Source organism: Drosophila innubila, assembly GCF_004354385.1.
Source record: "Drosophila innubila isolate TH190305 chromosome 3L unlocalized genomic scaffold, UK_Dinn_1.0 0_D_3L, whole genome shotgun sequence".
NCBI lineage: Eukaryota > Metazoa > Arthropoda > Insecta > Diptera > Drosophilidae > Drosophila > Drosophila innubila.
The window spans coordinates 21,415,457-21,438,189 of record NW_022995376.1 but is presented as its reverse complement, the minus strand read 5'-3'; the positions used below and the strand labels follow the sequence as shown (position 1 = coordinate 21,438,189).

At 37.1% G+C, this 22,733-nt stretch overlaps 5 protein-coding genes, 1 long non-coding RNA gene and 4 other non-coding genes across 12 annotated transcripts; 2 read left to right on the top strand and 8 right to left on the bottom strand.

Moving 5' to 3' along the window:
- Positions 1-35: 35 nt before the first annotated feature.
- Positions 36-651, bottom strand: LOC117787601 (vacuolar ATPase assembly integral membrane protein VMA21 homolog). The gene is made up of 2 exons (XM_034626168.1): positions 481-651; positions 36-381 (listed from the first exon to the last, which is right to left on the bottom strand). Exons 1-2 carry the CDS (start codon positions 556-558, stop codon positions 130-132), a joined length of 330 nt encoding a protein of 109 aa, XP_034482059.1. The 5' UTR covers positions 559-651; the 3' UTR covers positions 36-129.
- Positions 652-855: 204 nt separating this feature from the next.
- On the top strand, positions 856-4,867 carry LOC117787599 (protein kinase 4). Of its 2 annotated transcripts, none has more exons than XM_034626165.1 (3): positions 856-1,524; positions 3,264-3,454; positions 4,635-4,867. In XM_034626165.1, exons 1-3 carry the CDS (start codon positions 1,128-1,130, stop codon positions 4,716-4,718), a joined length of 672 nt encoding a protein of 223 aa, XP_034482056.1. In that variant the 5' UTR covers positions 856-1,127; the 3' UTR covers positions 4,719-4,867. The 2 variants fall into 2 exon arrangements, with proteins under 2 accessions (XP_034482056.1, XP_034482057.1); XM_034626166.1 differs by lacking the exon at positions 856-1,524 and adding an exon at positions 3,058-3,080.
- Positions 4,868-5,224: 357 nt separating this feature from the next.
- On the bottom strand, positions 5,225-7,995 carry LOC117787593 (L-threonine 3-dehydrogenase, mitochondrial). The gene is made up of 6 exons (XM_034626159.1): positions 7,855-7,995; positions 7,531-7,780; positions 6,716-6,842; positions 6,505-6,652; positions 5,758-5,863; positions 5,225-5,695 (listed from the first exon to the last, which is right to left on the bottom strand). Exons 1-6 carry the CDS (start codon positions 7,967-7,969, stop codon positions 5,374-5,376), a joined length of 1,068 nt encoding a protein of 355 aa, XP_034482050.1. The 5' UTR covers positions 7,970-7,995; the 3' UTR covers positions 5,225-5,373.
- Positions 7,996-13,155: 5,160 nt separating this feature from the next.
- LOC117787588 (lipase 3) lies at positions 13,156-14,781 on the bottom strand. The gene is made up of 2 exons (XM_034626152.1): positions 13,915-14,781; positions 13,156-13,595 (listed from the first exon to the last, which is right to left on the bottom strand). Exons 1-2 carry the CDS (start codon positions 14,731-14,733, stop codon positions 13,209-13,211), a joined length of 1,206 nt encoding a protein of 401 aa, XP_034482043.1. The 5' UTR covers positions 14,734-14,781; the 3' UTR covers positions 13,156-13,208.
- A 1,114-nt stretch (positions 14,782-15,895) lies between these two features.
- LOC117788499 (protein artichoke) lies at positions 15,896-21,387 on the top strand. The gene is made up of 4 exons (XM_034627284.1): positions 15,896-16,023; positions 16,084-18,583; positions 18,862-18,985; positions 19,469-21,387. The coding sequence occupies exons 1-4, from the start codon at positions 15,896-15,898 to the stop codon at positions 21,385-21,387; spliced, it is 4,671 nt and encodes a 1,556-aa protein (XP_034483175.1).
- A 119-nt stretch (positions 21,388-21,506) lies between these two features.
- Positions 21,507-22,713, bottom strand: LOC117787602. Of its 2 annotated transcripts, XR_004617690.1 has the most exons (5): positions 22,457-22,713; positions 22,190-22,250; positions 21,944-22,013; positions 21,703-21,757; positions 21,507-21,519 (listed from the first exon to the last, which is right to left on the bottom strand). It is a non-coding gene; the product is annotated as an uncharacterized LOC117787602 (long non-coding RNA). The 2 variants fall into 2 exon arrangements; XR_004617689.1 differs by having other exon boundaries at positions 21,513-21,757; positions 22,457-22,705.
- On the bottom strand, positions 21,585-21,669 carry LOC117789290. The gene has a single exon (XR_004617855.1). It is a non-coding gene; the product is annotated as a small nucleolar RNA Me18S-Um1356 (small nucleolar RNA).
- Positions 21,826-21,910, bottom strand: LOC117789288. Its single transcript, XR_004617853.1, has one exon. It is a non-coding gene; the product is annotated as a small nucleolar RNA Me18S-Um1356 (small nucleolar RNA).
- LOC117789289 lies at positions 22,076-22,161 on the bottom strand. The gene has a single exon (XR_004617854.1). It is a non-coding gene; the product is annotated as a small nucleolar RNA Me18S-Um1356 (small nucleolar RNA).
- Positions 22,332-22,420, bottom strand: LOC117789291. The gene has a single exon (XR_004617856.1). It is a non-coding gene; the product is annotated as a small nucleolar RNA Me18S-Um1356 (small nucleolar RNA).
- Positions 22,714-22,733: the final 20 nt, after the last annotated feature.

The following is a 22,733-nucleotide window of genomic DNA, read 5'->3' as shown; positions in this document are numbered from 1 at the left end:
ACTTAACGCTAATGTTACTAAGCTAAGAACAAATAAACGAAGCGAAAACAAAAACGTTTTAATTGGAAATGGTACATATTTAACAGTCGTTGATGCCGCCGCAGCTGTTGTAGTTGTTGCTCCACGGGGTTAATCCTGCTTGGACTGTGCAGCCTTTTTATCAGATCCGCCAAAGTAGGCCCGATAGATATACAGGCCCAAAGCAACGTGCAACGCTGCAACCGCGCCCACCGCAGATGCAATGTTTACTTTCACGTCCGACATGCTAAAGAACTGATCCAGTACGAATCCTTTGAGGGCAAAGAACGTCACTACAGGCAGGAATACAATGAGGGAGCAGTAGAACAGGACCACTTTGAAGGAACTATAGTCGTGGGAGTCCTACAAAATTGCAAATGTGCAACGTGTTTGGCGTCATTCATTCATTATTAGTAAACACAGCCGGCAAATTTGGGCCAATCATGTTTTATTTTTATATACCTGAGAACGTTGCTTAGCCATTTTGCTTTGGCCACCATCGCCTCCATTGCCGTTGCCCTTCTTTGTCTTGTTGCTCATATTTGGCTTTAATACTTGTAAAATATTAATTAAAATCAGAAAAGTATTTTTTATTTCTGTTGTTTTCCGTTTCTCATTTGTGTGCCAATCATGTGATAGACAATCGATTCTCCAGCCTGCTTCAATCGAATATTTTCAACTAGGTGGCAGTCTTTTGCCGGATCGGAAAACTTTGTAGGGTGGCGCTCCAATTAGAACAAGTTGCCAGATCGGCAAATGTTGTAGTGTGGCAGCCCCAATTTATTTTTAACAATTGGCGTCAGCGTCTTGTTTTTTTTTTTAAAACGTCATATTGTTGTTGTTGCCGTTCACTGTACTGGCTATGGTGTGCGCGCGTATTAATTAAATTTATTTCACCATTTTGTTGCTTATTTTAAAGTAATTAACTGAAAACAGCTCGTAGCAGTTGAATATACGCCGCCGGCAACACCGCACCGCACGTACAGTCGAAAAGCGAGCGTCGTTCAATACACAACACATTTGTTGTCGTTTCGTTTCGTTTTTTTGTGATTCTCGCGTGTGTTTATTTTTCGTAGCAAGAATACTTGGTAAATTTCCACTGCCAGCAAATGGTTTTGACAAATTTCGAGTGCTGGGCACATGGCGAGTCCGCCGATGCTGTCAATTTCGAAACTGGGCCGGCGGCGCGCAATTCGTCTGTTGTGGATCCATTCAATGCACGTGTCGTTTCTCACATTGCATCCGCCTCGAATGGATACTATGGCTATGCAATTGTAAATAATGACAACAACAACAACAGCTGCAATAACAACAACATACAGGCTATGCAAGTCAATGATGTTGACGCTGCGCAAGACGTCGCTGCCTCTGCTGCTGCCGCTGCCTCTGCAGCAGCAGCGCGTTGCAAGAAACGCTGCTTTGGAATGGACATGGAGATGGACAACTTGACGGCCGTCAAGCGATGCCGTTTTGATGAAGCCGATCTGGTAGCTCAGTATTGTAACGGTAATTATGCGCATAAACTTAAGCATTCATTCAAAATTTTTATGTGTAATTTATGTTTTGTGGTTGGCCTTGACTTTTTCACACCGCACGCACAGCAAACAAAAATGTACGATTTTTAATTGTCGCTAGCGGTGGAAAATGTTTCGTAAATATTATTACAAAATCGAATTTTGAAACTTTTTTTGGCAGTGCTCTCATTTTAAGTTTTCTTGTTTTACCAGTTTTTGGGTCATCCTTATCAGAATTTGTAGCAATTTACTGTTATCTGTGTAGATTTTACATTTGACAGCAAACATAACAAAATATACACCTTCTTGTTGGGTAGCACAGTGAGCGTAGGTATAACAGAATTGCAAGGAGTACTAAAAATTCTGTATAACACGACAGTAGTACAGTTACGTTGCTGCAGCGAGTGTTATATTTGAGTTACGAAATTTATAACACTTTGTATGAGACATTTGCAAGCCCTTAAACTATATAAATATTGTAATCAGCCTAGAGACTAGTTGATAAAATATGGAAAATTTACAATCACATGGCCATATTATTTTTGTTTTGTGTGTGTTTGGCAAACTTAAAGAAAAACAAACACCTTTAACCCTTAGCGATAAGCGTAGTGCAATTGACAGTATATATAGTATATATGTAGTTACTAAGCCTGTTTGTTGTATTTCCTGTTATCACAGATGCAACCTTATGACACTGCAAAGCTTAATACTTCAAGCTAATCAAATAGTTCAAACATGTTTCCATCTCAGCTAACAGCATTTAATATTTACACAATATATAGGTTTTAAACAATTATTAATATTTCTATAGGTAAATACTTACATACATGCATATTATTGGTACAGTCGCTTTCAAATTTCCCGTTTATCGCTTGCTGACCTCATACAAAAAACAAGTAAGAGCGTTTAACCAAGAGTAGTCCTCTATAAAATACCCTGTATTTTGTTTTTTTACTTACATATTGTATGCGAACTTTACTAAAACTGTTATAAAAAAACTTGTCAGTTACCTTAAATAGTAACTTTATCTTATATAGTATTTAAAGTCTTTTCTCTTAAATATTAAATATACCCCATTTTACTTATTATGTACAGGGTAGTTAAATAAAAGTAACTTTTTATTTATCTCTACTAACTCGACCACATTGACAAGTGATTGATTTTTTTTATTTACTACATTTCCTTTTAAACCTTTATATTGGCCATTTTATCAGCATGTCAGCAACATTCTCAGCATTTGAATGTTATCGCTGCGCCGATAACCATGACTGCGCTGTCGCGTCGTTTGCATTACCGGCTATTAATAAATTGAACGGTAATTGGGGCACTGTCATAGCTGGCAGCGACGCAACAGCGACGCGACAGCGACGCGACAGCGACGCGACAGCGACGCTGACTGAAAAGTTGGCGTCAGCATTTGCTTTTGGAATTAACACAAAATCAAAAACGCAATTTTACAATAATTGACAAAGTTTATTGCAAGTAATAAGTAAAATGAGCTAATCGAGAATGCGCGAATCGTAGATACCCTTTGGAAGTATTAATAAAGTCTGTCGTAATTTAATTCATAATATTATATTTTGAATTGAGAATCTATTTATTAACGAGCTGCATATTATTTTTAGTTGTAATTTTATATCAATTTTAAGCTACAATAATATAAATAATTTTACTTTAATCCCAATTTTAATTTCAACTTAAATACTAATATGAATTTGTTTTTTATTACAGATTTCTTTTCTCTGCCTGCCACACAAATGATTGGTACACAGGCTTGTCTCATGGAATATGACAATGATGTGCAACAACAGCAGCAGCAACAACATCAGACGCATCAACTGCAACAACAAGAACAACAACAGCAGCAGCATCCACGCATCTTTCAACATTATCAAGGTCATTTGCATCGCGCTAACCGTGATGTGAGTCGTTGCATGATGTCGCATATGATCTAAAAATCTGCATATAAACCAAATGTATTTGTGTTTACGATTTATGTATATAGCATACAGACACATATACAACCACACACACACACACACGCACTTATGTACCAGCACATATACAACATGCAACAGTTCACCGACACGTCTCTCTTTGTTGTCACAAAACCAAAAAAAGATTCCATTTGCCGCCGAATTTGCAATATATTAAAATGTATATCCAAAAATTAGCATATTACTCACAGCGCACACATGCATAGATAACATTAGGCATACATGTGAACGGCGTGCCAACGTCGCGTATACGTAATGTGTAAAAAGAAAAAGCAATAGAAATGAACCAAAGCAATTGTTATAAATATCCACATTTAAATGGCAATCGTATCAATTAATCAATCAATACATATATAAATAAATATATATGCGCGTATATAATTATAGTATATATGTACATATATTTATATTATGTGAATTGTTGATATCGCCGCATTGTACAAAACAACGAAACTGAAGTGTAAAATATTTGTATTACCACTTGCAAAAAATCGGTTTTAAATCAAATATGTACTTAAAATTGGAAAAATATCAATTAAAAAATGAATACAATGACTTAAACGTTGCAATCCATCAAGCTAACACTTAAGCAATCTCTAGTTAAGTCTAATATTAACTAACATTAAGCATTACATTGTCTAAATCGGCATTAGGCCCTTCACAAAGTGTTTGCAACTCTACTTAAGCTATCGATTCATATTAAAGTGCGGAATCGCTCCAAACTACTTTATGCTTATACTGATATGATATATTCGGTATACAACATGGAATGTATTGATTGATGAATTGATGATCAACCTGTGGATTTGCTGTAATTTTTCTAAACAATTATAGATTGATTTTTACGTAATGAGAATAAAGCGTTGAAATTATTTGATACTGTTAATATACATGTATGATAATAATAAATATTATAAAATGTATCATGTTAAAGCAAATAATTTCATGAATAATGCAAAACATTTCTGTAAAAGCTGCTTTTGTTGTAAGACACTTTGTGAAATGCCAACAAAATGAAAATACATTTGGATTTCGAAAAATCCGTTGAAAAAAAATAAAAAACCAAACTGATAGAGAAAACTCTTTGCTCTCTGATCGTTTACAGACAGCCCACAACGAGAACAAGAACAACAGCAGCTGCAGCAGCAGCGACGACAACAAAAATTGTCCAAAAATAATATACAACTAGATGATAAATGTGAATCCAAATTGTTGGCTGAGTCAGCCGATTTGTATATTGCTACACATGGCGGTTGTCTGCATCACTTTAATCCGCTGTCGCTCTGTCGTGCCCTTGAAACGGACGAGGAGTTTGATATCTAAAAAGCTATCAATTAAGAAAAAAAAAATATATATATATATTTATATACTTAGCATCTCGCCTAAACATAATGCATTGTATAACGTAGTCTAAGTAGCATTTAAGCCTCGGAACTTAACACAAATATGGATTTATATTTGAATCCCAAATGGTGCTTAGATTTAATTAATGAAGTGTAATAAAAGCTTTAAATCCGAAACACTAAAATACCAATATGGTTGTTAATAAGTTTTATCAAAAGTATAATGTGTATTCATGCCAGTAGGATTTACAATCATATATATTATAAAGCAAAACTGATTTGTGTCCTTGATCAGACTATTACAAATTTTGGTGTTCAGGATTGTTTTACTTAAATGCATAAAATTCCTTCCTTTTATTTAAACCAAGTGCGTTGTAAATTTTCTATATTTGCGTAAAGAGAATTTAAATTGTACATAACTTCCAAAAGGTAAATGCTTTTAAATGCCATTAGATTCTTTGTGGAATACTAGATGCGGTTTTTCCCAGTTGTGCACGGTGCTTAGATGCTAGCTTTAGCACTCTTTCCATTCTCAACATCGATGTAGTTCTCCTGCACATCCTTGACCATGAAATCGACCAGATTGTTCAGGTCATATTTATGCTGCCAATTCCAATCGCGTCGTGCTTCTGAATCATCGAACACCTCGGGCCAGGAATCGGCGATCAATTGCCGACTATCCGGTTTATAGACCACATGCAAATGTGGCACATGTTTACTTAATTCTTCGACCAGCTCCTCGGGCGTAAACGACATGGCAGTTACATTGTAGACGCGACGCTTCAGCTGCTCGCTGGGTGCTCGCATAAACTCAAACAAGGCACTAAGAACAAGAGAAATATCTTTAATCTTGAAAATTGTTGTAGAGAGATTTATTCAACTCACCGCAGGCAATCCTCAATATACATCATGGGCAGACGTGTGTCGGGTTTCAGGTAACATGTGTGTTTGCCATGACGCAGTGCATCATGGAAAATAGAAACAGCATAATCTGCAAAAGAAGGAGTGTTTTTTGTAAGGTTATGTTTAACTAAATGTTAGGTTAGGTTCTTAAGGATATTTTAAGGTAAGTGTTAAGTTGAAATACGCTTAAAAAATTTAATAATAAAATGCAGTTGTAGGTTTTAAGATATAGAAAATGTTGAATGAATGTTAAGAGTGTAGGTAATTAGCCGTTTTCGAGGTTATGTTTGGCTATATATTAAGATATGTCTATCAATAGAAACTTGACTTTTATTTGAATAAAATGTGGAAAATTGAATAATGTAAAGATTACTTATATTATATTCAGCTCTTAAGGCTATGCATTTAAAGTAAATACGATTCAATGTTAGTTTAATTTAAAGATCTAATTTTCCGGCTAAGCAAATAGGAAAATGACAGCTGCAAACAGCTAAATCATTCTATCAGTGGCCTGCTTACTGAATAGGCAACTAAAAAGAGGTTAGCTAATTGTTTTGTATCTTAAAGATACTCAGATACTTGCAACTGCATTGTCATGCTATCGGTTACAATAAACTATCAGCAATTGACTTTAATAAAGTCGTTTAAATAATTTGCCTGACGACACAGTTAGCTAGGCGAAAGTATATGTTAGATACTTTCCTATTTCAATAATCAACTTTGACTTACCCGTGGTGCCGCCGCCTGGTGGATCGCTGGAAATGACGCCCGGAAAGCGTAGACATCTGAAATCCAAACCGAATTTGTGATAATAATATTCTCCAATCAGTTCGGCATGCACCTTGGAAACGCCATAAATAGTGCGGGGCCTTTGTATCTATGGGAATGAGACCGCAATTTGCAGAATATCGAACAAACAACAACAACTGTGAGAACGTACCGTTACGTTCGGTGTGGGATTGCGGGGACTATCGGGTCCAAAGGCGCCAATTGTGCTGGGCACAAAGATGCGCAGCTTATACTGTTTGGCCAACTCAATGACATTGTGCACACCCTCAATGTTGACCCTAAAGAACGAAAAATAAGTCGATATATCTTAAATACAATTTGTCAAGTAACTGTCGTGACCAATACCCAAATTAACGCTTATCTTCTTTTCAGGAAACGTAAAATATATTATAAAAATTACATAATAATAGCTGTAAGATATTTTTGAAGAATTTTCATGAATTAACAAATAATTTTGATTCATAGTATTTTATCAAAATCTGACCCAAAGAAGCTACCCAAGCAAAAAAAAAAACTATAAAAATGATTTCAGAATCTTTAACTTATTTCACTTGATTTATCGCAAAATGTTCTGTGTGGTTCTATTCAGTTCTTTTTATAAGGACATTTAACAATATTACGTATATGAAAAAATTCTATGCGTAAGCAAGAAAATTTTAAATATCATTGATAAAATACATATAAAATCATTAATTTAAAAATCTTGGTGAAAAAGCAAAGATTTCAATGGTTTTATTTAATTTTTTTTTTATATGGTATTTCTTGTTATTAAATTTTTTGATTTCAAAAATAACAGAATTTAATGCTTACGCTGAATGAATGGATTTTGCTTATAATTTCTAACTTGTTCTAGGAACCATTGAAAAAATGTAAAATAGCTGATAAAATCTTTGAAAAGCCCTTTGCGATTTTTGTAATTGGTCAAAACAGTTACTTGTCTAACTGTTATTCCCTATGGGGGATTACCGCACTGCCAGAGGCACATTTTGTTCGCCCACAGCGCTGAGAAGTGCCGAGAAGTGTATAAGCCAATCAATGCGATGATTCACGACAATCTTCTGCAATCCCTTAAAGTCCAGAATGTCCGCAAAGATATATGGACCATTTTCAAGGACCGCCTGACTGGGCTTTATGATATCTGAGAGTATTACACTATCATTACCATACTGGGAGCGCAACAGCTTGGCACACTCAATGCCCAGCTGTCCTAGACCACCTGAGAATAAATCACACACAAACACACACTTATTTTAGAGCAATGTTGTCTCGTGTCAAAGGAGCTTAACAAACCCGTGATTAGAATCTTTGGGGGTCGATTGGCGGGCACTTGATGATGCATCAACCGTGACAGGGGTTGCATCTGGCGTTGAGCGGACACCAGACTGCTCAGGCATTTGCGCAACATGATGTGCAAAATGTTAACGGAATTTCTTCAGAGGATCGAACGCGCCGATACACCACGAGTTACAGATTTCAACTGATTTCGAAAGTCAGCAAATCATTTTCAACAGCAGCGAACCAACGTGGAAATTATATTCATTATATATATTCACGAATATATCGCGTGAACATTCGGATTCATATTCGTTACTTGTCGGCACTTGGCAAACTCTCAACAGTATTTTGTGTTTTTGTTATTTTTTTTTTTCTCCTCCTCAATTATGAGAGGTCTTTGCTCGTTGTTGTCGTTGTCACCATGGCAAGAGATTTGCTCGATTTTGCCATTTATAATTCAATAAAAAAAAGCGAAAGCAGCGGAAAACTGAGCTGTGAGGAGGCCCGGCAATTGACAACAATAACAACTATGATATTGTTTATCTAGGCGGGTTTCCTTGTGCGGAGCATGTCTCTACACATGCATAAAACATATGTTTAGACGGTTTTTTTTCGGTGGGCACACGACAGCAGACAGATTTCAAAAAGCCCCAAAAATTTATGTAGCCATAATAAAACTAATCATAATACTAAAATAATACGAATTCCAAATATATTTCAAGAAACTTTTAAAAACAAATAAAAATGAAACTAAAGAATAAGACTTTGAGAAGTCGCAATAAGGATTAAAAAAAGGAATTATAAATTATGAAATTCAACTAAGAATAATATTCAGAGAACAAGAATTAGGATATTTAAAAAAGAAAACTATATTATGAAGGAGAAAGACATATTTTTTTTAAATATATTATTTTCCATTATTATTTTTAACATGTCAGTATTGTAGTTATGTTACAGGTCGGCTACTCTAACTAGAGAGGCAAGGGTCTTAAAAATCTTTTCTATGTATATAATCATTTCGAATTTCAATTTATTTCAGAAAAACAAAAATTATACAAAAATGTAACAACAATATGCGCACACCATTCAATTGTAATTTGAGCAAAACTTTCAGTCAATTCGCCAGTAAATGGAACATAAATTGAATTAACCTTGAAAGTGAAATTGAATTTGAGCTTCAAATATGAATACTTACATAGAATGACATTAATTTAATTTAAACTTTGGGGCAAGGGCCTGTAAATGGGAACCAGACTCGTGTTGATCCTCAATTAAAACTGTTGGCAATTTACTATACAAAAGTTTTGGACTACAAAATACCCTGTTACTAATTCCCACATTTTGTTTCTTTTGTTTAATCCTATTATATTTTCAATTAAAAATAACATCCTATATATTTGTACTATCACATAAAATTAATACTCTGCACCAATAATTGTACAGGGTACAAAAATGTGTGCATTATAATCAGATAGCGCAATGAACTTGCACTAGTTTTATAATCATAGATGGGGTTATCTGCCTTGTAAACAGGGTGCACTACCTTATGTCCATTTCAATTGGAACTAGATGTATGAATGTCAGTTCTGTGGCCTTGAATATGTTGACGTCGATGCTTTTAACTCAGGAAAATCAAGTAAATATTATGTACAAGCTAAAAATACAACTACACAGAAAAGACAGCTGACATTTTTTAAATGATTTTTCTTTTTTAATTTCTTGCAAGTCACTTATTTGATGGAAATATATTTGGGAAGTATTATAGTACCTGTACCAGTCCCATTCCCAGTGCTCAGCCAAGCGATATTCAAACTGACGACGCTTTATGTAACTGAAAAAAGAGACCAAAATGTTGATGAATAAAATAGAAAAATTTTTTTTCTGAGCTCGCTTTATGAGGCTTTTAATTTAATTTAGCAAAAGTGAACCGACCATAGAGCGACTGCGATATTAAGATATATCGTGAGATAGTGAACCGACCATAGAGCGACTGCGATATTAAGATATATCGTGAGATATCGGGCAAGGAAATGAAAGTGAAACAAATAGCTTAATGCTAAAAATCATTATAACAAAGCTTTATATATAGTTCTTGTAAATTTATGGATTTCTATATACTTTAGAGCATTTCGAATTGTTTCCTTAACTTAAATAGGTCTTGGACTAAAATATAAGATTTGACATTTTTGTAATTTTTTTTTATTTTAAGGTTCATTTACGCGACAATGTCTATTTATTATTTATTTTTAATTGCATGGTGAAATATTACAACTTATGTATGAGAAAAATCATAATTATTTAAATTGAAATTAATTAAAGAGTTGTTGCACAATGAAACAGATTGATAAGCTATTAAAAAAGTATAGTTGAGATCTAGGAAATATCAAAATATTTTTTAACAAAATAAAAGTTATTGGTTTTTAAATATATTCTAATATTTTATTTTTATGGAAGAAATATCACAAGTATATGTTTGTTTTCTTTCCTTATGTTTTAAGAAAAATTATATTTATGTACTTAATTTCCAAATTAAAAATTTGACAGACTTTTTATATTACATCTAAATTATTCATAACTTTTTTGCAATTATTAATTATATTTCTTAAACAAAAATTAAATTAATATATTAAAATATAAAATTGGGTCTTTAAGCAATTTGCTTAAATTAAATTTTCTTCCCTTTAAGTCTTTTAACTTGGCTTTTGTTTAATGTCTGCTTGCTTTTGGCCTTCACTTCTGACTCAATAATTTCCTCACATAATTTGTTAATTTCACTTGCAATTTCAATCTGTTTATTGTACTTAAACTTGGCATAACAACCTCTCATCGTCAGCAACATGGCCAAGCAGAGTGTCTAAAGCGACCCCTAGAGGCGGCGTGGTCACAGTTCAGCTGCCGCATACGATCCACAAGTGTTGCTGGCCAAGTCTGAGCTAACTGGTGAGTGAGAATCAGCCAAGTGTGGAGCCAAGCTACTCCGATATTGCACAGGCAGGAAGCAATCGCTTCTTTGCTCGACTCCCCCGCATTCCATTCAACATTAAACTCAAAGCATTCGTAGAAATCTTGAGTAATCTTATGGCTCCACATAACGTTTTCAAAAACAGTTTTAACGCGCATTCCAATCGCGACGGTTCGCAAAGACAGCTTAAAAAGAAACAGCCTAAATGACTACTAAAAATCGTGTTTACTGCCTATTTTAATAAATTACTGAGAAATTAAGCAAGAAAAGCAAAAGTGCGCATGAAAGTGAAGTGAAAAATATTGAGAAAGAAGCAAGGAAATCAAAGTTTTTGTATAGTTTACAAATATCAATTGTGCAAAGTTGTAAATAAGCTGAAATATTAATATATATACATATATATATTTTATATAAGTTTTCAAATATAATAATAATAAAGACAATCAATTGGATATTTTTGGATATACAGCAACTGGAGTAAGTTTGGGAAAATGGTTTTCTAATATCAAATATTAGAGCCGATAAATTAAATAGATTACGAATTTAATATCGAATTTAATCACATATTTTCGAAATATCTTAAGCAAAAGAATCAAGAAATGCATAAGTATCTTTTGAATAATATTTAAAAAACTCTTTAGATCTTTGTAAAAAAAACTTAAAAAATTAATAATAATTGAATTAATAAAATATTAAAATTTATTTAACAATTTTTAAGTCACTACTTAAAAAAAGTCCTTTTCCAAAGTGCCTGTTCGTTATATTTTTTTAAACGTTCCAGCTTAATTAACTGCGCAACCTATAAAAATATTTTGATTATCTCATTAAACAGATCTTATGTACTCTTTCTGTTTCTATAAACCCGTTGAAAGAACTAACAGTTATTTAATTAGGAGAGACTCAATAGAAATCAGAGCGCACTGTAGGAACAGAAGCCAAGCATACTCTATAAGGTTGGTGAAACTGTCGCCAATCTGATGTTTCCCAGTCAACAACAACAACAGCAATAAGAAACATCAAACAGGCAGACCTTCGAGTCACACTTAGTTGCGGCAGGTGCAGATCTATAGACTCAGCTCTCAGATCGGAGAAGAAGCAGCTGGCTTCCAGCTCAAAGAAACTACAGACAATGATGAAAACGACAATAATTTCAAGGTTCGTTTGATGTAAACCCCGCGCGCATGCGTAAAGAGACTCGTCTCTATAGACTCTACGATAGACCCTAGCAGCTCTTCTTACCGTTTCCCTCACTAATACAAAAACAACAACTTTGTCTGTTTTTTCCTACATTTTGTGTTGTTTTTTTTTTTGTTAAATGATTACAAAATTTTTGTTGAAAAGCCATGTTACGCTTCTTGGCGCAAAAAGTTTCTTTTTTTTTTTGATTAAAGTTGCGCAGCTGCATTGAGACTACAGCTATAATCAAAGACTATAGACCTGGATACCATATGTATGTGTCTGTATAAAGCTTTGTCTTTGGGTTATTGCACAAGTCCGAGTACAACTTCCTGTCGTGCGCCTCCAAATTATAAAGCTTTGAGAGTGCATCGGTTTATACATCATAAGTGTTTGAAGTTGTATAATAGAGACAATAACAATATTAAAATATTTTCTAGAAAGTTGTATTTTTAATAGGAATTATTATTTGTGGGAGATTCAAATTAATTTTTTCATAATTTATCTCAGTTTAATTGAACTCATATTTTAATAAAAAAATATGGAATTTTTATTTTCCAATACTGGTATGTGAAAGATATAGAAATAGATGTTGTCTTAATGCTCATAATAATATTATTGGTAAAAACTTTTGATATTTTTTTGAAATCTTTATTTGAATTAAATTTATTGATTTCAAAAACAAACAGAAAACATTATTTTGAATAAAAGAATATCTTTTGAAGTTATATAAAGTTTTATAACAAAAAAAATTAGCAAACAAACTTTTCAGAACAAAAATTAAGAGAATGTTATTGATAGAATAACGTAAATTGATTTTTAGCAAGCTGCTTAAATAATTGACAAATTGAAAAAAAAAATCAACAAAAAATAAATAAATTTATAATAAAAATAAATATAAGTTCATTTTATATCTCTTTTTAAGTAACAGAAAAAAGGGAACGACTTCACGAAAATAGAGTATATGGTCAATATAATTTGGTATTTATTTATTTATTTATACACAGATATAATTTTTTAAGTATGTTCAATTCGAGTGTTTTATAACGCTTTAAAGATCACAAACAACTTATCAATAGAAATTTGTCCAAGTACAACCTTAATGCTATAATTAAGATGTTACCCTTAGTATAGATAGGTTCAATCTAATCAGTTCAAAAAATAAATTTTCTAAATGCTGATAACTCAAATAAATGGATTATAGCCCAGTTTATTTTCAAATTAAGATCAATTAACGGCGTTCATATTTGTTAATTCTTTCGACAACCAAATCATTGATCAATTCCTTCATGTTGTTGGCCACAATGAAGTCCAAATGATTGAAACTTTCCCAAGGCACACGATGATCTTCCTCCAGATGGATGAACTTCGAAACAAGAGTATCAACATCCTCTGGACCACAAAGTGCATCATTCGGACTGGAATACGAATGCGTTTTTGCTTTAATTAAGCTCAAATCATAGTCTGGCGGAGAATCCTGGCCATAAAGCTCCTGGTTCTTCTTAGTGCCCCAGTCGTATTGACGGAAAAAATGTGAAGTAAACAGCTGCAGGTAATGAATACCCTGGTTGCTTGAGGCACCAGCTGGATGTGTTTCAATCAACTGTTGCATGGCGGTCTAAAGGGAGAAAAGTTAATAGGAAATTAAATAAAAGTAATTAAGTACAATGAGAACTCATGAGTTTTTGATTTGCGGAAAAGAAAGGGAGAGTAGAAAAATTCTTAAAAAGAAATTAATCAACTTGGAATATAGAGGAATCTACATAACAAGTTTGGTGTCTCTAGCTCTTGTCATCTCTGAGATCTAGGAGTTTATACAGACAGATAGGTTTTATGGACTCGTTTGTTAAGGGTCATTAAAAATACATTTTTTTCTTGGACAATCTAGATAGACAACTTCAACTTTTTAAGTACAAGGTGCTCTGTGGATTACGTACGAGATTGATATTTTGATAACCTCCATTGGCGAACATCAGAAATCCGTTCTTGCATATGGAATCGAAGGGACTGCCAGAGCCGCAACTGTTGTCGATCAAACGATTGAGTAGATTATTGTGCGGTATCAGTTCCATGTCCACCATCAACTGATTCCACATGCCACCGGGAGTGCCCACCAATGGGCTAAGCCACCTGAAGACGGCCGATCTGCCGTGCTCGAAGAAGGCACAAGGAGCCAACATATGAGCCGACTTGATCTTGTCATTGTACTCTGGACGCTCGGAGAGCAACACCATGTAGCAAGTTGTGCCCTGGGAGTGACCAGCATAATGCAGCTGGGAGTAGCCAGTTTCACTCAATATATAATCGATCATAGCCGCAAGATCGATAGTGCCAATCTCATGCCAATCAAAGTGCCAGAAGCGAGGACTATTCAAGGAGATTTGGCTATTGGCTCGTGAGTAGATATTACCGCGAGCATTTCCCAGCCAGACATCGTAGCCAGCATCGGCCAGCAGATAGGCCAGGGAGTTGTCCGGGCCAGAGGCTATCCAACAATCCGAGTTGCTGAATAAACCATGTTGCAACAACACTGGAGGACGCTTTTCATTCTGATTCTGCAAATTGTGAGAATACGGAATACGGAAGAGGGTCAACACATAGCCATCTTCAGTTTCCACCTCATGGGTCTCTGTCGGATAGCCATGGGATGCGATACGCTCATCCGTCCTCAACATCTCGTGCAGACAGTATTGAGGATCTGCCGATGTTAATCCCAGAGCCAGCAACAGCCCCAGAACGTAGAAAATTCCGCGCATTGTGAACACTTGAAAGAACCACTTGGATCTGATAACAACGGTTCTTCAGGTGTTTTATATAGGCAGTACAACCCGCTCTCTTTATCGCTGTCTCTCTTTCTCTCTGCAACTTATCAATTGATTTATTCCAGGCCTGATAATTGCCAGTCGGTAGATAGTATTACCGTTAATTTAGTGCTCCAAAAGAAAGCTTTATAGAAATTAAAAATACTTTCCGCAGGGGGTCGAAACTTACCAACTTTTACTTATAAAACTCTACAAGCGGGTATATTGATAATGTTTTGAAATGCTTGACACTATTCTAATCTAATTGATATATTAAGTCCCCGAAATTTGAATATTTTTGTATCTATCTGTTTATATTAATGTTAACTTACTGATAAAAACGATACTTATGTAAATGAGGCTATGTTAAAAATATCAAAATATCTTGTAGATACCGAGGTATAATTTTTAAAGAATGCTTTTGTAGAAAGAAAATTTATTTGGCTTGAAAATGTACAGGTACATATAGTATTTTAAGACATATTCTAAACAGCTGTAAAATTTCATAAATATATAATTTGTAGGGGAATTAATGCATCGACTAAAGTTAGCTACGTTTTAGGGAAAGATAATAAATTTCTTTGACTTCCAAATAGATATACGACTTTAGCTATAGTCTAAAGTCAGCTAACGATTGATGTCAGCAAATAAATGCTATTATAATTATATTTAAAAAAAAAAGTATTCAAATTAAATTGAATATAATAATAAGATTTATATTACAGTCAGAATATGATATTTATTTATTTTGTTTATATTAAAACAAAACTGCAACGTTTTGCAATATTTATGGGCTTCATATTTTTACTTTAATCTATTTTTTTTTCTGTTTTCATATAGTCTTAATTGGAATCTTTATTTATAATAAACAATTATTTAATAATTTTCTACATTTATGAGCTATGTGAAATAGGATTCTCATATTTTACAACTTTTACTATATTAAATTACGTTTTTTCTTTCGCATGATGAACTAAGAGATCTCTAATAGATCACAGATTTATCTGAAAAACTACTAAATAAACATATGTATGTAATTACTTATGTGATTTTTTGCTTTATTTTAGCTATGTACCCTTCTCGGTTGATTTTCTGCATGAACTAAGCGACACTCAAGATGTTATATAGATCGATATTGTTGCTATATGCCGCTTGGATAGCGCTTGTTCGAGCAGATAGCTGTCCCCCCTCGGAGGCCATATTGCCGTGTCGTTGCTCGCTGCGTGGCAAGGAGATACAGATATGGTGAGAGTCCCCCTTTATTCAGTTGAAGCTACCCTTAAACATAGGTGTCTTTTTTTTTAGGTGCTCCCATAGCAATCTGCCACAGATTATGGATGGTCTTAAGTCCGTGGAGCGTAATATTAAAACGCAAATTGATGAGTTGGTGCTGGAGAATAATCAATTGCCGGCGTTACCAGGTCGCTTCTTTGGGAATCTACAGATTGTCCGACTGATGCTTAGATACAATAGCATCGAGCGTGTGTCCAATGGTTGGTTGAATGAGTTGGAGAACAGTTTGGTCGAGATATTTATAGTTGAGCCGCAGCTGAGGAGTATTCCCGCCGAGAGTTTGAATGGCATGATCAATATGCTGGCTATAACCATACAGAGCGATGAACTGAAGCATTTGCCGGATTTCTCGGGACTCCTCAGTCTCACCTATCTGAGTGTCCAGAGTGCATCCTTGACGGAGCTGCAAGCGCACAGTTTTCGGCATCTTCCCAAACTGCAACACATTCATATTACGGGAGGATCGGGTTTAACCCGACTGGAGGCGGGTCTCTTTGATGGTTTGATATCGTTGAAGAATCTCGATTTGAGTCGGAATGGTCTGAACTGGATACACTTGCGTGCCTTGACCAGATTACCCAACTTGGTCAGTCTCAAGCTCTCCCACAATCAGATCAGCGATGTGGGCATGATCGGACGCATTGTCAAGGATTTGGAGCATCTGAAGAAGCTGCGATTGGATCACAATATCATCAATGTCATTGAGGATGGTTCCTTTGTGGATTTACCCAATCTCTCCGAGCTGCATCTCAATGATAATCGCATTACGGAATTGCAATACGGCGCCTTTCTACGTACGCCTCAATTGAAGACCATTTACCTGCACAACAATCTTATAAGGCGTATACATCCCGAATCGTTGCTCCAGGCGTCCGGCAGTGGAGTGGAAGCTGTCCACATCTATAACAATGAGATTGGAAATGTGGAGGCACTGAGAGCTTTGCTGGATGCACTGCCCACACTGAGATTCCTCGACATGAGCAACAATCAGCTGAGTGAGCTGCCCTATGGTGCATTGCGTGGCCATGGCACACTGGAGCAACTGCATCTGAACAACAATCAGCTGCGTCTGATCGAACGGGATGCCTTGATGGCGATGCCCGCTCTCCGAGAGCTGCGCATGCGCAACAATAGCCTCAGCTCGGAGTTGCCGCTGCCCTTCTGGAATCTGCCGGGTCTCAAGGGCTTGGATCTGGCCCAGAATCAGTTTGAACGCGTGGATGCACAGCTCCTGGCGGGCTTACCATCACTGCGGCGTCTCGATCTCAGCGAGAATGGCCTGACCGAGTTGGCTGCCAATAGTTTTCGACATAATAGTTTGCTGGAAACTCTTAACATATCCTCCAATGAGCTGAGTCATCTGCATCCTGGCACACTGATGCATCTGGAGCGTCTCTTTGAGGTGGATGCCAGTTTCAATCAGTTGTCCACGATGATTGCCGGCCTGCCACACATTGTGGAGCGCATCTCGTTGCGTGGCAATCGGATTGGATCGTTGCCCGCCGCTGGCAGCAAGTCCCTGCAGTTGCCCAATCTGCGTATGCTCGATCTCAGCCAGAATCGCATTGAGAAGCTGTCACGTCATGGTTTCCAGTCGGCTCCGGAGCTAAGGGTGCTGAGTCTGGCCCAGAATCAGCTGCGTCAGCTGGAGGACACCTCGTTCATTGGCATCCAGCGGCTGGAGTTGCTCCATCTGCAGGACAATCAACTGGGACAGGCGGATGAACGTGCTCTGTTGCCTCTGGCCGAGCTGCGTAATCTCAATCTGCAGTCCAACAAACTGGAGTCCATCACGGACAACTTCTTCTCGAACAATAGTCGATTGGAGCAGTTGGATTTGTCCCGCAATCTCATCCGTAGCATCTCCCCGACCGCCTTTGACAATCAACGCGCCCTGGAGTACTTGGATCTCTCGGGGAATGCACTGCTCGACATCTCGGTGGGTCTGGGCAACCTGCACAGTCTGCGGGATGTCGATCTAAGCTACAATCAGATCTCTCGTGTCCACTCCGATGTGGTCAATGCCTGGCGCAATGTCGTCGAGATGCGTCTGTCCAACAATCTCATTGTGGAACTGCAACAAGGAACCTTCCGCAATCTGCCCAAGCTCCAATATCTCGATCTGAGCAGCAATGAGATTGCCAGCGTTCAACCAGGTGCCCTCAAGGGTCTTCCCGAACTCCAGGAGTTCGTCCTGGCTGACAACAAGCTCGTGGAGCTCAAGGATCATGTCTTTGAGGAGCTTCCCTCCCTGCTCGCCTCTCATTTTCAGTACAACAAACTTCGCTACATATCTCCAGAGAGTTTTCATCATGCCAATTCGCTGGTCTTCCTGAACTTGTCTAACAATCACTTTCGCAACATGGAAAACATTGGATTGAGGAGCATGCGCAACCTTGAGGTTCTAGATCTCTCCACCAATGGAGTTAAGCTCGTTTCTACCATGCCTCTCAAGGCACTCAACTGGCTTGTGGAGCTCAAGATGGATAACAATCAAATATGCCGCATACAGGTGCGTCCATTAATTTCAACTGATAATAAAAATAAATTTTAAAAATTAAATACTTAAGACAAATATCCTGGATTTTAAAAAGATGCCCTTTTTTAATCAGTTTATTAGTTTCCATAACTACGTACGTACAAATATCTTTATTTGTATCTGTATCTAATTATACATATAACTCTAGCTATTTCTACAGATAGTAATCTATGTAAATATGTTTCTTTATATTTCCTAAATTTAAATATGTTTATCTATATTATCCGTTACTTTATTTATTTCTTTCTCAGGGTTCTCCTTTTGAGACCATGCCCAGACTGCGTGTGTTATCCATGCGAAATAATCAGCTAAGAACCATTAAGGAGCGCACCTTTAGAAATCTGAGAGGAAACATAGCCATTTTTGATGTGGACGGTAAGCAAAAGAGTAAAATAAATATTGTTTCCAAACAGATTCCGTAAACCTAAAAGTATGTGTATATACAAGTTTAAAAAATTGACTGTGATATATAAATTCATATATATTAAGGACATCTCTTGACTTCAGCATAATCATACCATTTCACTTTATATTAAAAGTGATTTGCATGAAAAGATTCAGACATATTCAAAATTTTTAACTTAAAACACTGGTTTTTTGATATTTTAAGGGAAAAGACTTACGGAAACTGTCTTTTTTTGTACGACTGGGTCTTCCACTAAATCCAATTCAAAGATATATCAAATCTTCAGAAATGTTTCAGAACTGGAAATATTTATCAGTATCTTAGGGAATATTTAAAGGGACAATTCATACGGACAGTCGTTCCCTACAATTATTTTAACTTCTTATAAACTTCTATAAACTTTTATATTGTATCACATCTTTATACATTCCTCAATTTCTTAACTGTTCCAGGTAATCCCATTGATTGCAATTGTGAGATGCAGTGGCTCTCCGTCTGGCTGCAGGAAACCAATTTCCCCTATCCAGGACCCAAATGTCAGGACGGACGTCTGCTAAGAGCCGCAAGAATGGAGCGTAGTCTGTGCGTGGGTCTGGAGCTGTTCAATGGAGGCGACAATAGTGAACGCACCGAGGGGAATCATCTGCCGCTGCTGAACGAGCATGGGGATGTTTTTCAGCGTGATCTTCCCGAGGATTTCAGTGATGAGTGCGAGGCGAATGGAGAGCGACCGATGGTGGGTGAAAGTGAGTACTTCTATGATCAGTATGTGGACTCCACGGATGTGCCCGATGCCAGCAATGCGGTGGACAGCAGCTCTCAACGTCCCAAGCCAGCGCCGGCTACGAGTGGAAGCATTGATCTGAACAATACGCTGCTCCACACCAAATACTTCAATAGGCGACCACAGCCGGCTCCTGGAGCTGGTTCACCCTTCACCTTCTTTGGCTATCCCATACCCAGTCTAAGTCTGGGACGCTTCTTTGGCTTCGGCGATCGGGGGAGGAAACAGCGTACAGATCAGGAAGATGATCAGATGCCCGCCACGCACCGAATGGCGCACATCAATCTGCCCAGTGGGCGTGGCAAGACAAGGATGTATCAACCGAATAGCGCCGAGTTTGAAAAATATCTGCGGGAGCAACAACAACAGCAGCAGCAGCAACAACAAGAACAACAACAGAATCCTCCTAACATACGCAGTCGCTATATGGAGACGGAAGCCACCACAAACTCTGGCGAGGAGGCGCTGAGTAATGAGAGTGGAGCGGCCACAACTGCGGGAGTTTTTCGTACCACATTTCGGGAACCAGCGAGCATTGAACGAGGCGGCTTTCGACCCATTGTGCCCGCCCATGTGGGTGGTTTTATGCCTGTCCACGATCCACAGCAGCGTCGTGGACTGGTGGAGCCAGTGAACGTCACCAGCAAGCCACACATGGAGCGTCACTTTGTGCCCATTGCGGTGCGTCAGGAGCAGATACAGGCACGTCCCAAGCCCACCAGCAGCAGCTCCGAGAGCAGTGAGTCCGCCACCTACTACGTTACCGAAACGACAGCCGATGTGACCACACAGACACCACTCATACAGAGCACCAAACCACTAGGACCAGCAAGCACCACAACTCCAACAACAACGACAGCGAGAGCTGCAACAAGAACTACGACAACAGAAGCCACCACGAGTAGCGCATCCAGCGAGCTACAGACTGAGGATTCACAGTACGACGAAGATGATCTGGAGGCACAGTCGGTAACGCTGTTGCGTCCACCACAACTGTTGCCAACGACAACCGCCGAGACAATATTGTTGATACCGCCACCAGAGGAGCATGAGGCGCAGCTCAAGAGTCACTTCTGGCTGACGAGCACCACAACAGAAGCACCTGGCGATTATCAGGCCACGCCCAGTGGAAGATCTATTGCGGCGCCAACACGAGGAGCTGCAGCTGCTGCAGTGCGTCCGCCTGGCGGTCGCTCGACCATTACCAAGGTGTTTACACCGCACCAGCAGCTATCACAGCCCACGGCCGAGGAGTATCAGCGCACCACGCCGAGTGCTGAAAATGAGAGCTTTGCCAGCGAGCAGCAGCTGACGGCACGGCAAGCACAGAAGCGCACGGACACGTTGTCCGAGCTGCCGCCACCAGTGGAGCGTGCGGAGCGCAAGGATGGCATGGACTGGTACTATGAGAGCTTCAAAAAGAAACGAGATTTCACAGAACACGGTGGTGCAGTTCGAACGGCGGCCAACAAGGAGCTGACTTATGGCAATGTTGGGCCAGATTTCAATGGTAGTCACAGTAGGAGTCATCCAGGCAAAGGGGGAATCACCTGTCTGCTCCTCTTCATAATGCTGTGGAATTGTTAACAGTTTCGAGACAGAATGCGAATCGTTGCAAGTGTTAAACAGTTGTTTAAGTTGTTTATAAGTTTATTTTATACATGTATTAATAAAATGTATATTTTTATTAAATAATTTACAAAATTACCATGAAAGCGCCTAAAAATAAACAAAAAAAGCCAATTAGTTTCTTACTTTTTTAACCAGAAAGATAGTTTTTTGTGGACAGAATCAGATGGTGATGCATGTTAAATAGATTTCAACATAATTTCTCTGAGTTTGGTATGAGATTATCATCATAAAAATTACAACATGGGATTCTGAATGGAATAGAAAACTTACTTCCAACTTTGCTGTAATTCCACTTCAAATTTTAATTTTTGAGTTACATAATTATCTGAAAATATACAATACAACAAATTAGTTTATTACGTTTAAAATGAGGCAGAATATAAGTTTATTTACAATAATATCAGATGGTGATGCATGTAAAAAAGATTTCAACATAATTTCTCTGAGTTTGGTATGAGATTATCATCATTTAAGATATATAAATTTAATTTAAAATGGATGGAAGACTTACCACTGGCTTGATAATAACTGCACTTCCTTTCATTCTCCCAATAGCATAAATACATCAGATACAGAATTCACTGCAATTTCAAAATAAATAATTAGTTTATTATGTCTAAAACTTATGTTAATTGTAAAAGAGTTATGAAATCAGATGGTGATGCATGTTAAATAGATTTCAACATAATTTCTCTGAGTAGGGTATGAGATTATCATCATTATATATTAATGAGATACATTTTTAGAATATATTTACCTCCTTTTATGGGGTGTAATTCCAAATTCCATTGTTCCATTTTCAAGGCTCCAATGAAGAACTGCCATATAGAAAACGTTCTATTAGTATGCATGTATATTATTAAACAATAAATCCTTTTTTTATTTTAAATCTACTTTAAAACAACTCGTTGTCAGATGGTGATGCATGTTAGATAGATTTCAACATAATTGCTCTGATTTTATATGAAAATATCATCATTTGAGTTGTGATACCACAGTTAAATCAACGGATTTAAGAACTTACCTAATGTAGCGCCCATATTTATTAAATAAATAAGACAATTTTCAAGATTTCAACAACCACGTGGTTCAAATAAACTGGCTGAAAGTCAATCGCCAAAGCCGTAAATGCCAGCATGATTTTTATAAATACTGGCCAATTCCAGTACTAACATTATTTTAAGTTTAAATTAATTTAAATGGTATATGTATTTTAAGAAATTGTTTTATTTGATTTAACAATTTCAATCCGCGTGTTAACGAGAGCGATGTGAACGATTTGAAGGCAGCGAAGAAAAAGA

Excerpts from the sequence above, each read along its gene's own strand:
- LOC117787601 (XM_034626168.1), bottom strand. The coding sequence starts at position 558 with ATGAGCAACAAGACAAAGAAGGGCAACGGCAATGGAGGCGATGGTGGC. Across the intron at positions 382-480 it reads TGGCTAAGCAACGTTCTCAG|GACTCCCACGACTATAGTTC; the intron begins GTATATAAAAAT and ends GCAATTTTGTAG.
- LOC117787599 (XM_034626165.1), top strand. The coding sequence starts at position 1,128 with ATGGTTTTGACAAATTTCGAGTGCTGGGCACATGGCGAGTCCGCCGAT. Across the intron at positions 1,525-3,263 it reads GGTAGCTCAGTATTGTAACG|ATTTCTTTTCTCTGCCTGCC; the intron begins GTAATTATGCGC and ends TTTTTATTACAG. Across the intron at positions 3,455-4,634 it reads TGCATCGCGCTAACCGTGAT|ACAGCCCACAACGAGAACAA; the intron begins GTGAGTCGTTGC and ends GATCGTTTACAG.
- LOC117787593 (XM_034626159.1), bottom strand. The coding sequence starts at position 7,969 with ATGTTGCGCAAATGCCTGAGCAGTCTGGTGTCCGCTCAACGCCAGATG. Across the intron at positions 7,781-7,854 it reads CCCAAAGATTCTAATCACGG|GTGGTCTAGGACAGCTGGGC; the intron begins GTTTGTTAAGCT and ends ATTTATTCTCAG. Across the intron at positions 6,843-7,530 it reads AATGTGCCTCTGGCAGTGCG|GGTCAACATTGAGGGTGTGC; the intron begins GTAATCCCCCAT and ends TTCGTTCTTTAG.
- LOC117787588 (XM_034626152.1), bottom strand. The coding sequence starts at position 14,733 with ATGCGCGGAATTTTCTACGTTCTGGGGCTGTTGCTGGCTCTGGGATTA. Across the intron at positions 13,596-13,914 it reads GTTATCAAAATATCAATCTC|ACCGCCATGCAACAGTTGAT; the intron begins GTACGTAATCCA and ends TTCTCCCTTTAG.
- LOC117788499 (XM_034627284.1), top strand. The coding sequence starts at position 15,896 with ATGTTATATAGATCGATATTGTTGCTATATGCCGCTTGGATAGCGCTT. Across the intron at positions 16,024-16,083 it reads GGCAAGGAGATACAGATATG|GTGCTCCCATAGCAATCTGC; the intron begins GTGAGAGTCCCC and ends CTTTTTTTTTAG. Across the intron at positions 18,986-19,468 it reads AGCCATTTTTGATGTGGACG|GTAATCCCATTGATTGCAAT; the intron begins GTAAGCAAAAGA and ends TAACTGTTCCAG.